Genomic DNA, 14,240 nt, shown 5'->3' with positions numbered 1-14,240 from the left:
AAGAAAAATTTTCTTCGCTGAATTCTCTTTTCCTTATTCGATGACACTATGGGTTATTTTAATTAACAACAGTTTCTATAGAATTTTCTTTTTGTTAACTAAATCAACATATACTTGTTACTAAAGCCTCATAGAATAGTTATTATTCATTGAAGAATTTTTTTCGAATACTATCTAACTATTCTATGTTCACATTCCAAGGCATATTCTAACTGTCCTACGAAGAAATAGTCCTGACTAAACGTTCTTGGTGCACAGACGAAACAGGAGCTATTGAGTGACAAAAATTATTTAATTCAAAAAGAACGCCTTAAAGTGTATTATATCATGAGATTAAGTCGTATTCAATTTTGGCAAGATACTTAAGTCGCAGAAATTCACTCTTATTTTAATAAATAATGTCCATATGTGAATTTTACATTTGAATGTAATGAATCATGATAATTAAACATCTTGTTTCTATGGTTTCTAGGTTCCTTCAACAGTTAATTTTTACAATGATGTTGATATGATAAAATATGGGTTTTCCTAGTTTACAACTTAAAATTATAACTCAACATTTAATATTCTTTGATTTAGACTTTTGCTTAGTAAAACAGAACCTACCAATTTCCCAACTGGCTTTGTACATTGATTTAACTTGCTAAACTAAACATACAATTTAAGGTTTAGAAAATTTTGCTTCCAAAAATTGTCTCCAACAAAAACTAAGATCAAAATTAACTTAAAATGTTCGTTTCTGAATAATTTTAGAAACAATGTTCTCAAAATGAAGATTGAAGTGAGTCTGTCCCGGATTTTGAACGCGTGTATTACATTATATCACAAATGAAATTAAATCATTACTTTATGTTGAAAATATTTTTAACAATCCAGTTGATTTAATCGAACTTCTGTTAAATTAACCAGGCCTATATAAAATACCTATTATGGCGAAGTAATTTTTTGCGATTAGGTAACTCATTTTCTGTCAACACAATAGCTCATGGTAAGAGTGGGAAATGTTTATATGAAAAAGAACCAATTTATAAAAATTCAATGAATGTGTTTATAGAAAAACTAACAGAGGAACATGAAGATGAACTTTTGACAAACACTGGTAAAACAGACTATAAATTACAGGTGATTTCAATTTTTAAATTTACTTGTTACAATCCATTAAAAAGAAACAACATCTTTCAAATGAACTACACAACTAGTGTGTGAACTAAATTGATAGTATTACTCTGCATCTTAGAAAGAGGAGTGGCTCTCTAAGAAACCCGCGTGCTTTGATTTGGGCACCCGGATAGTATCCTAGCCCATACATATATCAAATTATTTGTGTGGTGCATGTATATTTTGGTCATTCTATGTACCAATTTTTGTGTTTAAATAAATAATAACATTTTGTCCACATATCAATTACAATATTAATAAATTATAATCTATGCGAACGGAACAAGATGGATGTTAAGCGGAAAAAACACGGCATTATTTATTTACTGTGAATTCATTAGGGATGTTATTTTATGCAAATCAATTATTCATTTGAAACAACAGAACAAAGGTAAATAAAGCTGAAACTATTACTAATGAGCTATTTTAACTCACAAGTTCTAGACCATTTAAATCTTGTATATGTGTTTCAATGTACAGAAATTTGCACAGATTTTGATGCATATTAATTAATTCTAACGGATCATAATCATCAGGAAGCCATATTCTATTTCTAAAAAAAAGACATAGACCGAAAAACAGTGATTAAATGAGAGCTATTACTTTCAAACTACTTATTTATTTGAACACATAAATATTGGTACAAAGGGGCACCAGATACATATGCGCCACACAATAACAATGAGAATTTGAAGAGATAAAAAATGTAAAGTGCGTATAATAAAAGGACAACAACAACGACGAACAGAAATTAATGTATGAGAGTGGAATATATAATATTGGGAGAAACAGTTCAGTTCGCAAAAGTACAACCAGAAAGAATTCTTTCAGTTAAAGAAGTTATGTTCGCTTTTTATGAAGAAAGTAAAATAAAGTTACAGCAGGGTCCCCACTGGCTCATATTCTAGGAAATATCTGATAACGTCTCTAGTCACTGTGTTGCACAATCTCTAGGACTCCAACCAGGGAGTCGTGAAGGTCCAACAGAAACCAGTCCTGTGCGGCTTTGTTTCATACACTGACCGCCTCTCCGTTCTTTCCAACCAGTCTCAGAGCCGGCAAATAATACACGACGTAGAATTCTCTGGGACAACATTCGTAGAACGTGTCCAAGCCACCGAAGTCGATGTTTCAAGATAGTGCCACCAATTGAATTATCGTCTCTATGCCCGAGCACACGATGCCGAACCTCTGCATTACTAACATGGTGTTGCCATTGGATGTCAGCAATCCTTCGGAGACAACGATGGTCAAACACAGAGAGTCGTCTAACGTCCTCAACTCGGAGAGACCAGGTTTCACAAGCATAGAGCAAAACTGCTCTCACCGACGCGTTGTAGATCCGACCTTTCACAGCCAGAATAACATCACGGAAGCGCCAAAGATGGCCCAGATTAGTATAAGCCGCTCTGACTTTCACTATACATGGATTGATCTCATCACTCACGCCACCACCAGCACTTTTGCAGCTACCCAGATACACGAACTTCTCAACTACTTCTATCTGCTCACCATCCAGGGTGAGTACAGGGTTAGAATCCTGCCAGTCTTGTAGAAGGACTTTGCACTTCGAAGGTGCAAAGCACATACCGTACCTACGGGCACTGATTGCCAACTGATTAAATTCGGATTGCATGGCTTGGGCATTATCGCACATTAAGACAATATCATTCGCATACTCAAGGTCGAGAAGATTCTTCCAAGGTAGCAGATTCACACCACCATTACTAACATCCATCACATCTGTTTTCAGAACGTCATCGATAGCAAAGATGAAGAAGAATGATGAGACTACGCAACCTAGCCTGATCCTCAATGTTGAATGGAACAATGGAGAGAGGAAGTTGTATTCCCTCACTCTGTCTGAACTGTTTGCATATAGGGCTTTTTAGATGTTAATTAATTTCTCAGGCACACACTTCTTCGATAGACAATCCCAGAGAACAGTCCTATCCAACGAATTGAAGGCAGCCCTAATGTCAAGAAACACTACGATTGTTGGCCTGTAATAAGTATGACGGTGTTCTGGATTTCGTTTAGATAGAACAGGTTTTCCACCATAGGCGAGCTGCTGTATAAGTTGAAAAATAAGGATACACCAAGTGAGAATAGAAGAGAATAGATAAGTGACGTAGTATATAAGGTAATAATAAAAATAAACATGAATGTTTTCAAATGGATGTTAGTTGCCTGAATTTTAATTGGAGAGAGAACAGTATTTCCAGTCATTAGTGTCATTTTATTTTATTTGTATGTGGGTTGTGATACTGCCTGAGTGCCCAAACCGGAGCAGGTGGTTTTCTTAGGTGGTCACTCCCAGAGCCTTCGACGTAAAGGTCTAATCCACAAAGCAGTGGTACAACGTAAGGAGATGCAGTCTCACGGTAGCCGGTGACCAACAATAGGTTCATACGCCATTTGTTCCTTCAGGATACTGGAGCTCATGTGCACCATTAGTTTGGGATAAGGGTTTTCCAACTCTCCTAGATGGACCCTCCATATCCAACAACCCGGTTAAAGCGTCGGACATTCGCTTTTCGTCCTCCCAATTTCGTAAACAACACTCCGGCCGAGAGAAGGCAGTGAGTAGAACTTCCCTGACAGTGGCTGTTTACGCGTGGCCATGTGAGAGCATTTCGACAGGGAGAGTTGACTCTCCCCACCGTCAGCCGTACCAGAGCATTGGGGGGCTTCTTCCAAAGTTACATCATATTATTATCTTTCTAAACAAGTCATATTCCAGTCCTGCTGGTAATAGATTATGAACTGAAAGTCAATATTTCTCAATCATTGTGTTAGTAGTTAGACAATCTTAATTTATAAATAAATTTCTAATTTATTTGTAGCTAAATTCAGCTCAGATATGATAGTTAACGTAACTTCTTCATTTCTTACTTAAAACTCTTATTGACTTAAAATATGTACATGATAGTACTGCACGGCAAAAACGCTGAAAAGTCTTTTCAAAGCATTGAGCAGTAATGCAAGAAAGTTCGAAAGTGATATTTCATTAATAGTCTATACCAATGGCTAAGCTGATCACACAAAATAAAGCAATTGGCAAAATGGCCACATCAACCATAGAAGAGTTGGACTATCCATAGTAACTAAGTGGCTAGCGAAATTTTGGAGCAGATGCGAAAAGCTGGTTTAATTTATTGGAAGGCTAGTGCAGGTAGAATTTCCGTATACCTATTCCAAATGCGAGTATACTGTATAATAATTCGCTCAATATTATTTCAGGCCACAAAATATGAGTTTTAATGATAGAGGACGTGTGTAGGTCAATATTTTGGTCATAGAGCCTAAATATGGGGAAGAATAGAATAAGTAGTACTGCTATTAAGCGTAGCGAACATTGTAAAGATGGTAAGGTAGACAATGAAAATCTCTGAGCACTGAGGTAGTTGGGACATGTTTTACACATTCCTGACCACTGCTTTAACCAATGCCCAAAGCTAGCCAGCAGAAAAAATCTTCAGCTGATGGCACACGTAAACATAACATCCACTCAATAAGTGACTGAATTCGGGATTCAGACCCACTGAATTGTCAGAGTGTACAGTTGTGAATTTTAAGTCATATGGCTCCACATTGGTTGCAGTGGAGCAAACGTACTTATTCGAAACGTTCCTCTGAAAGTTGATTTCCAATATAACTCTAGATTTATTATCTTCTGACTCATTCCGAACTATACTTATATTTAGTTTTCCACTAGCACCAGTATTATCATCTCAACTACTTAAATTTCTACTTCGTTAACTTTATCTTACTATAGTGGAGTAAGGTGTGATAACTTGGACCCAAATACACTTATAAGAGTAGGAACTTCATTTGTGACTGACTGATACGACTTTTATATAGTATTATGTCGAGAGTAAAGTAAATATTATATATTTATCTGGTATTACTCTATATAACTCACAGTGACAAGCTACAATATGAACAGTGGATGAAAACAAATAACTGATGTTAGAGTATATCATATTCACAAAAGAATCCAAACAAAAGAGGATACAAACAATACATAAAATAAATTCTATAAACAAGACTGATTTTAACTAGTTAAATCAAATAAATTTCAGAGTAACGCAACTTCTCTAATCAACTAAGAGACCTCAGTGTACAACTCTGAAAATTGTCTACAAAAATAGTTAATTATATATAGTCAAATACCATGAATCGAGGCATTGAAATATCATCCACTTAGCATTCAATAATTAAAAACAGAATAGAAAATAAAGTGCCTATAACTCATTTGAGTAAATATTTTACACTGATAATCAAATATTCGATGAATATTGTACAAAAGAGTGAACAACTTACTTGAAACATAGATCTCTATCGCCTGTCGGCAGATTTATAGTATGATTAACCTTTGGGAGAAAAATATACATTGTAAAATCATGAATAAACATACATACACACTTGAGATCTTTTTGACATATTCAGTTGTTATATATAAGTTTCCCTATGATTGATGAATATAAACGGAATGATTGATTATGTGAAATTCTCAACATACAAACCTGACTACAAGATATTGAGATTATTAACAACTATATACTACTGAACTATTGTTTTAAAAATTACCTCACACATAAAATATTAAAGTAGGTACGATAAACTATAACTAATGAAAGACATCATACCTTAGAACTAGAAATCGACTTCGCTAGAGTATGATTGTTTTTTCTCCAAGACACTTCATTTGGAGAGTTATTTGCATGCATTTTCATACCAACTGAATTGTGTTTAGAAGTTGGAGGATTTACATCCATTTGAAATATATCTGGTAGTGTCGCACCAAAATATCTTGATAATTTTTTACTACAAATTCTTTGAGGATGTGGTGTACGAAATAAACATACGACACCAGTACAACGTAAAGCAGTTTGATCACCTGCCAATTCTAGATGAACATTTTTAGCATTCACTGCAGCTGAACCAAATAACTACAATCATAAAAAAGTAATTAAAATGTATTCCATTTAAGGAAGAAAGAATTCATTTATTCATAATCAAATGTGAAAATTTAGAGTAAGAACAAAATTAGTTTGTGTTGAAGAACTTGTCAGTGAAATATATATCTATCAACTTGCTACTGTTTCTTCTCAAGTTAAACTTATGTGAAGAACTTAGTGAAGTAACGCACCTAACAATATCACTTGAAGACTATTAATCAATAAAAATTTTGTGAAACTATCTAGGCTAAAACCAAATATACAAACACTATATCAATGCATAATAGGCGTCGGTTCGAGTAATAATAATTGCTACAAATTTTCAATCACTTACTTTGTATCCAAAGTTTAGATCGATCCAGTGGTGCAAATTACTAGATACTTCATCACTTTCCAGAAGTTTAGAGTGATATTTAATAAACTCTTCAGGAGAAGAACACCAAGACGGCAGGCCAAGGTCAGCCATATCGGGGTGAACAGAAGAGAAAACTGACGGATCTGTGAAAAACTCCGGGATGCATTCGTCTGGAGTAGATTCATATAATCGTGCAATAGTCGTTGGAAATTCTTGAGGTTGATAAACAGGACGTACAAACTGTGTCAACAAGGACAAGGGAGTTTTTCTAGCCTATTATATATTATACGTATATAAGCATAAAAATGGAAATAAAAAGTAAATGAACATGTTCAAGGCCGTAAGATACGTATTAAAGAACTAATCATCAGTCATATATATTATTCACTACATAAAATAAGTAAGAAACGAGATTTCTACTGGCACAGTAACAAGATTATCAAGTCATTGGCAGCGGAATCGTTAGCTTAAGTCTAGATTTTATAAATAATTTCAAAAAATCACTCGAAAACGGTAGTACGGTTGTAAAGGCATTTGACGTTGAACTATTCATTGACAAGTTTTAATCTTATCTATTTTACTGTATTTCGAGCACCCAGATAGCGTAACTGCCGCTCATACTTTACTCCTTCTCTGAAAATGCATTAAGTGTTCTTACATCTGTGTGTTTTATTCCACAAGTGAGATTATAAGAATTTTAAATGTTTAGTCATTCGTATTACCGAATCCACTAAGTGAACCTACCTACCTGCTGTTACTTTATACTTACACCGTCTCTGGCAACCTTGACTAATTTGAATAATATTCAACAAGGATAGTACATTATAAAATAACCTGACATATGTATTATGGTAGACCTAACTAACCTATTGTAGTATTTATCGCCTTTGCTCCATGCTCTCTGCTTCCGTTTTATTTTCTCTAGTTATAGATGGTTATAATTACATTCATTATGGCGTAGGAAATTATCTTAAATGCACCGCTCATACATCAACAAGACGTCAACTTAAAAAGAATTAAAAGATCCTAGCTGATGCCTTTCATTGTAGTTATACATATGAACAATTTTTGCACTTTAAAACTTAAAATAGTCGCACACCACATATCTGCTCTCTACATTTAATATTACTATTTATATCAGGCTGATCACTCCTGTAAACTGGCTCGAATTTTGTAATTATTATTTTCAGAATATATTATATTAATAGCATTGTACAAGGATTGTGACTTAAAACTGACTACATATACGCGTATTGATTTAGCAATATGATATAATTGTTTCTTTTTTAACAGCATAGAATATAGTACATAAAAACACACTTCTCAATGTTTCAGTTCGGATATACACTTTGAGTTGCAAAATGATTGCATTCAAAATCCTAGTAAATTGATTAGATTCGCTTCCATGCTGAATCCTCATAGAAAAATAGACGACAGTAGAATATTGGCCTTGGTATGACTGCGTAAAATATTACGTAATAATGAAACAAATGTCTCAATCACTTTTGTGCTGTCATCACTTCAACAAGCGAAGCTTTTTGTTGATTTACATTCAAACACTTAAGGGGATCACTGGTTTCTAGCCAAGCCAATGATATTGAATAAGGATGGAATTAAGACACACAAAGCCTGGTTTTAATTGTATTTTACGAAAGGAAATGAACCATGGTGATATTGTGGGGTATCATAAAACTAATACTTAAACGTCAACTGGATTATTTTTCAAAAGCATAACCTAAGGTTTTGTGATAAAAGCAAATTATTCTTTCAGAAATTTACTGAGATATAGTCAATCAACATAGCAGTCAATCAAGAATCATACAACTCAATCAAGTAGAAGCATCGACACGTGTAATTACTTTACAAATCAGTCAGTTATACTCAATATGGACCTGACACATGTTCATCGATCCAGGGTGCCATACCACAGTAGTACCGAGATAAAATTATTCCATGACAAATCTTAAATTGGTAGAAGTAGTAACAGTATCAGTATAGAAAAAGAAAACGAAGGTGTATGGGGATTCTGAAACTCACGTTCTACAGAAAGACTTTTACGTCAAATAATCAACCTGTCAGAAATACGATAAAATACTTGTCAGCACTGACTGCCAAACTTCAAAATGCATATACTATAGAGCCAAGTTGGTTTTAGGATAATTCAAAAACCATACCTTATCACCAGTCAAGGATAACAGAATATGGTCTGTTCATTTTAACTTGAAAGTAATTTTGAAGTCAATCCTTTAAAAATGATAGGCAGAAATAGTTACTCGAATAAATGCATTTGGTCTTGATTCAATACAACTATGAATCAGATCTTAATGGCTTCAGAATTAGACTAGTAATATTAATTACTTACCATGTATGTGTAGTATGCTAAATCAGGCATTATATCCAACAAATGGTGAGGAGAAAAAGTATAATTCGTATTATTTTTCCTGTTATCTATATCCAAGTTTTGTTTAAATAAAAACAATTTACCATTAGATATACATGCATCTACATTATTGCACGCCAAGTTGGTATCTGCATTACTTATACTACAGGTACCTAAAAGCAGAAGGAATAACGGTCGATAAATACACTGATTGTCTTACCCAAATCATTACACAATTTCATAAAATCCTGATGATGATTCCTAATATCATAATCTTCTTCCACATTATAAGTACCTAGTGGCCAACTAGGACGCTTAGATATTGTATGATTATATAGAGATGTCGTAAAATTTGCATCCAATTGATCTTCTCCTTTACACAAATGATACTTTGATTTTGTTAAATCCCTTAGCTGTCCCAAAGGCGTATCAAAATTTGTTATCCATGGTAAAATTGCACTGTTTGATGGATCCCCCTTATGTCGACCAGCCAGTTCATTTAGAAACATCAGGTAATCATAGTTTGTAACCTGAAATAAAGACAACAAATGTTTCATATTGTTAAGCAAAACAAGTTATATGTATTTTGTAATATTTCAGTCTAGCGACTTCCTATTTGATATCTTCGTGACGAAAGATGCTAAAATAACGATTAAATTAATGAAAATCCTTGACCAAACTCAGTGTACTAGGTCTTCAGCTAAACTTGTCGTGAGATTTAAATATGCTAATCACCAACTAAAACTAAAGTGGGTAGAAAAGAGTGCACCACAATAATTAAGAGCATATCTGTGTACTCAGTTTTGAGCTACATATTTTGTGCGAGGGAGTATTGGTCAAATAGAAGTGAGACAGAATTCAGACCTTGTGGCCCAACGGTTCTAAGTTCCGAATTTAATAAAAACTAAGTAACTGTTATCATCGAAAGGAGACAAATATGTAAAAACTGAAATACATCTTAATATTTCAAATCAACCATACAACCACATATCACAAAGTGAATGACGAATTTCGGAGACAAGCCAAATAAAGCACTTCCACGAGGTTAATTATGATAACGACTACCCTTCTTGTTTTAGACCAACCTTATCGATAGTGCAAATGGGGTGAAGAAATAACCATATTATTTGTTCTTGCTAACTGGATGAACAGGACATCTACATGATCAAAGCAAGTGCTTAAGAGAATTGCTGAGCTCATCCAAAGGACTGGAAGCCTGGTAATTGCATGAATCTCATTTAAATATAGACAACAATAGTACAGTGACCACTGAAACTCAAAAATACAAGGCGAATATTACAGATATATTAAAAACCATATTAGAAATTCATTCAATGTCGAGACACGTACCTAATGAGTTTGTAGTTTTAATTATGATAACTGTCAAGTTATTATGAAATTCCAGATTTTCACAATTAATTTTAGTTTTTCAGATAATGAAGACTATAACCAAAAAAATCGATTCACTAGTCAGCAGAATAAGTCTGAAAAATATAACTACTTGATGAGGTAATTATTACTTACTCGAATAATTAATTCCAGGGTTTTGAGATGTCATATAAACAGTAGAATAACAGTGAAGTAGTTAAGAAATTTGAATTTAAACTACTAGGTTACAGGTTCATACTTTGCCTCGATACTTCAGTTTTGTTAGCCGAACAATAAAATATGTTTTTTTAAATAAAAATCCAAGCAAAATATCAGAAACTAATGTCAGAAGAGACTCAATAATCAAGCCCTAATCCTATTGATACTTGAGTGGCGAACGAAGTTTTTATTCCCTAGTACCTTATGTTAAGAATTATTTCTAATCATGTTTATTTCTGTATTTAATATTTTATACACAAATATGAAGTTTAATTAGAAAGCTTTTCCTGTTGTTTAGTAATCTCGTTTTTGTTATCAATTTATATGAACATTTGAATCGTTAGTCCGATCTCGGAAAAAGAATTCATTCGACCATATAGTACCATTATATTTAATCTATCAATCACATCTCCATTTATTTATTTCGACAGTTCTCTAAACGATCATTCACTAGTCAAGGCCCACTCCATAACCAAAACGCAACGGATCTATCAGACAAGTATTCTATTAGATAGCACACCAGCAAAGTAAATCTCGTAATATTAAAAAAAAATTGAATATCTAAAAATCAATCTAGAGCAATACTTGAGATTTCCTACGAGCTCGGTTGTTAACTGTTTCTTGAAAAAATTAGATGAATATTAATATCTAGTAGTTTTCTAATTATCTAGTCTTTTAAACAACAATTATGTTCACTCAATTGTTTTTTAAATGCTAGGATGATAAATATGATAGAGAAACGATGAAAATACGTTTAAGACAAATGAAATTGTTGTTTTCTCAGTATACTATTGAGAAAGTCTGTGAGTAGAAAGCTTTGAAAATAAATTCGGAGATCGTGACTTTTTAAAACAAATAAGTACAAAGTTAACTAAATACTAATAACATACTGAATTGTTGATTGAGTAGGAAATCTAAACAGAAACTCGATGGACCTTAAATTCGGTCAAATAAGTATCTTAACACTGTAATGCCCCAAGTAATGGTTTCGAAAGAAGCGTAATAACTATCATTCAAAATAACTAGCGTTTTACAATAAGCAATGCGTAAAATTTAACCAGAAATAGTGGAAAGCCGGTTTACAACAAGATTTAAAGTAAAATTTAAAGATTTATTTATCACTTTGATAAAAATAATTTTATTAAAGAGAACTATTGTATTTAGAAATATTGGCGGAAAAAATATTTTAGGAGTTCAATGAATATCGTTCTGGAAATTATTAAGGCTTTATACACATATAATGGTAGGAACAGTTGACTTTATAATATATATGGCGGCCTGCTTGAACATCTGAGCTACTGCTCTTGTCATTTAGATATTTCGACAAGTTATCTAATTTTTTTGTTTTAATACATCATTATGGCTATTATTCGCATAACCTATTTGGGTGAGTTTCTGAAAAGTGTACAACCTTTCGTTGTACAGATTACAAAAGACCCGATAAGAGATATTGTGGTTGTTGACAATATGCAGCGAAAGGAATGTACATTATTTGGATGTCAATTGATTGGACTGCTAACTTCTAACTGGCGACCACTCAATATTTATTGTTAGGATTGATCAAGAAATAAGAAAAAGAAACTTGTTGAAATACTTTGAGCTTAAAATTACATGTTGTACTAAAATTTTAATGTTGAATAAAGCTTATGTATACATATAATAAAAATAAATGAGAATATGGATTTCATACACAATAGACATATTTGTAAAGCGCCACTGAAGAGTACCAACTTATCCTTCGTTTATTGAATTACATCAAGACAAGATGAATTTGCTTACTTTGTGAAGTATCCAATTAGTTGTCATCGTGGACAGCTTACTACTACTGCACACCGCAATATCGATTACTGTGGTATTTTCCTCTTCGTTTAACTCATTTGTCTTCATGTTTGACAGAAAGTCAATGGCTTTTGGGAGACCAAGAAAGATGTTGAACTTTTCGTCTACAAATATATTATCCAATGTTATACCACTATGGGGTAAATTTATTTCGTGTAATTGAGTGATGGTATGAATTGCCTGTGAGAATGTACGTGACAATTAAGTAGTAAATTACCTGATAAGTGAGAAATAACAGTGTGTTGTGATTTTTTAGACGGCCGGGACTATACTTGATTACATCATAGAGAGATACTCCAACAACATCATAATCCATCATGAGTTCATTCTGATTATATGTGCAATTAAGACATTTAACGAAGTTCAAATTCTGTGGGTTTGAAAGTACATCCATAAAATTATCCAAAATTGATTTGCAAGTCTGAAAAGTTTTTATAATCTTATGTTTGAACAAATCATTACATCTTACCGTTGTCTTTGATACACGACAGTGGATATTATTTTGCAAGATACTTCGATGGTTATTAAAACAGCTACGCCATAAGTGCGCTAACTCTGCTTTTTTTAGTTCACTTAAGAAGTCACTAAACTGAGTAGTGTGATTGTGGTGGCTAGGATGTACAATATCTATTTAAAAACCAAAAATCTCACTTTACTTGAAAATTCAAAGATGACATTCGAAACTTCCAAACCTTCCTTTTTTTCATTATATAAACCAACTGGATTGCACTGGAATATATACAAAATGTGAACTATCGATGCCTCTAAAAGTTCAGTGTAAATTATGGGGAAAAATACACTCGTAAATTTCTTCAATGCGAGCGGTCTCAAAGCAATTAATTAAGTTCAGACTCACCTCAGCACTAATTCTATGAAGTATGAAACAAAATATCGAGTTATTATAAGCAAATATAAAAGTAGATAGGGGTGGGAGAACTAATATCTAAAAAAGGTAGTTAAATAAGATGCATCGAACTAACTCCCAATTGTTTTCCTAGGTGTTCCTACTACGAATACTATTGAAGATTATAGCTGCCAAATTACATAGATTATACGACTAAATGAGTCTTTCATTAACAGTTGTCTCTATTTACGTCTAGCACATAAAACACAACCTACGAGTCACTTGGGTGTTATATGTGAATGTCTAAAGGGCAGTAGTGTTTATACGCTAATCATTTTTCAAAATATGTTTCTTAGTGGGCACCTTTAAGCCAAAGGTATAAGTGGATGTGAAAAATGATAGAGTCAGTGGATTTAAGGTTCAAATGATACTATCAGTCATTAGCAGACAAACTTGCTCTGAAATGTCTAGGCATAAGATAGATCTTTTCTGAAGACACGACTTTTACAACAATTTAGGTAGATGAGATACTATTTTTCTACACCTCATCTTATACTTAAGAATTCAGATCGGAAGATGTTCATACTTTTAGCTCGACACTTCATCGCCGACCAGATTTTACGAGTACTTAGCTCCAAATGTGCTTAAGGCATCGTTTGACAGTCAGCCTAGGACTTTCTATTAGCGATAATCTTTCTATTGGAAAAATCTAAAGTGATGATGCTAGATAGACACCATCATACAAATGATCACAAAAATTTGTTCTTAATATATTGCCTTAATTTATTCATTACTACAATGCATAGAACCTACCTACCAATATACTAATTACCGACAGCACCCAAACAAACCAACCTTGAAGAGTGGAAAAGTACTCAAAACTGTAACCTAAATGTTGAAAGGTCAGCTGCAGTCTTCAATCGTCAATAGAAAGAATAAGAGGTCAGAAAAACTGTATTATTACTTGTAGTTTATAGTACTTTGAAGATCAAAGCATATTTTGAACGTGTCAACAAGATTTTCTCATGTTCCGTGTCCTCGTAGAGAATTCCGTTATTTCACAAAACGGCGCAAGATAAGGAGCTTCAGAGGTGGAAGATTGGATCTCAGTTA

The 14,240-nt window shown here is 33.4% G+C and overlaps 1 protein-coding gene across 2 annotated transcripts in view; it reads right to left on the bottom strand.

The window, feature by feature from the left end:
- WDR81_1 (WD repeat-containing protein 81) overlaps positions 1-13,991 on the bottom strand; it is a 54,339-nt gene extending 40,348 nt beyond the window's left edge. The window contains exons 1-12 of one of the 2 annotated variants that reach the window (XM_051215890.1): positions 13,941-13,991; positions 12,935-13,152; positions 12,753-12,894; positions 12,501-12,704; positions 12,224-12,463; positions 9,078-9,387; positions 8,962-9,030; positions 8,840-8,925; positions 6,457-6,750; positions 5,811-6,113; positions 5,485-5,534; positions 1,594-1,711 (exon numbers count right to left, since the gene is read on the bottom strand). In XM_051215890.1, coding sequence (XP_051073726.1) covers positions 1,594-1,711; positions 5,485-5,534; positions 5,811-6,113; positions 6,457-6,750; positions 8,840-8,925; positions 8,962-9,030; positions 9,078-9,387; positions 12,224-12,463; positions 12,501-12,704; positions 12,753-12,894; positions 12,935-12,990 — 1,872 coding nt within the window. In that variant the 5' untranslated portion in view covers positions 12,991-13,152; positions 13,941-13,991. Of the gene's footprint in view, positions 1-1,593; positions 1,712-5,484; positions 5,535-5,810; positions 6,114-6,456; positions 6,751-8,839; positions 8,926-8,961; positions 9,031-9,077; positions 9,388-12,223; positions 12,464-12,500; positions 12,705-12,752; positions 12,895-12,934; positions 13,153-13,940 lie in introns of those variants that run through there. The other variant, XM_035731476.2, reaches the window with a different exon arrangement.
- Between the last annotated feature and the right edge of the window lie 249 nt (positions 13,992-14,240).

Source organism: Schistosoma haematobium, chromosome 1, assembly GCF_000699445.3.
Source record: "Schistosoma haematobium chromosome 1, whole genome shotgun sequence".
NCBI classification, from domain to species: domain Eukaryota; kingdom Metazoa; phylum Platyhelminthes; class Trematoda; order Strigeidida; family Schistosomatidae; genus Schistosoma; species Schistosoma haematobium.
The sequence above is the reverse complement of the archived record's forward strand: the minus strand, read 5'-3'. Positions and strand labels throughout refer to the sequence as shown.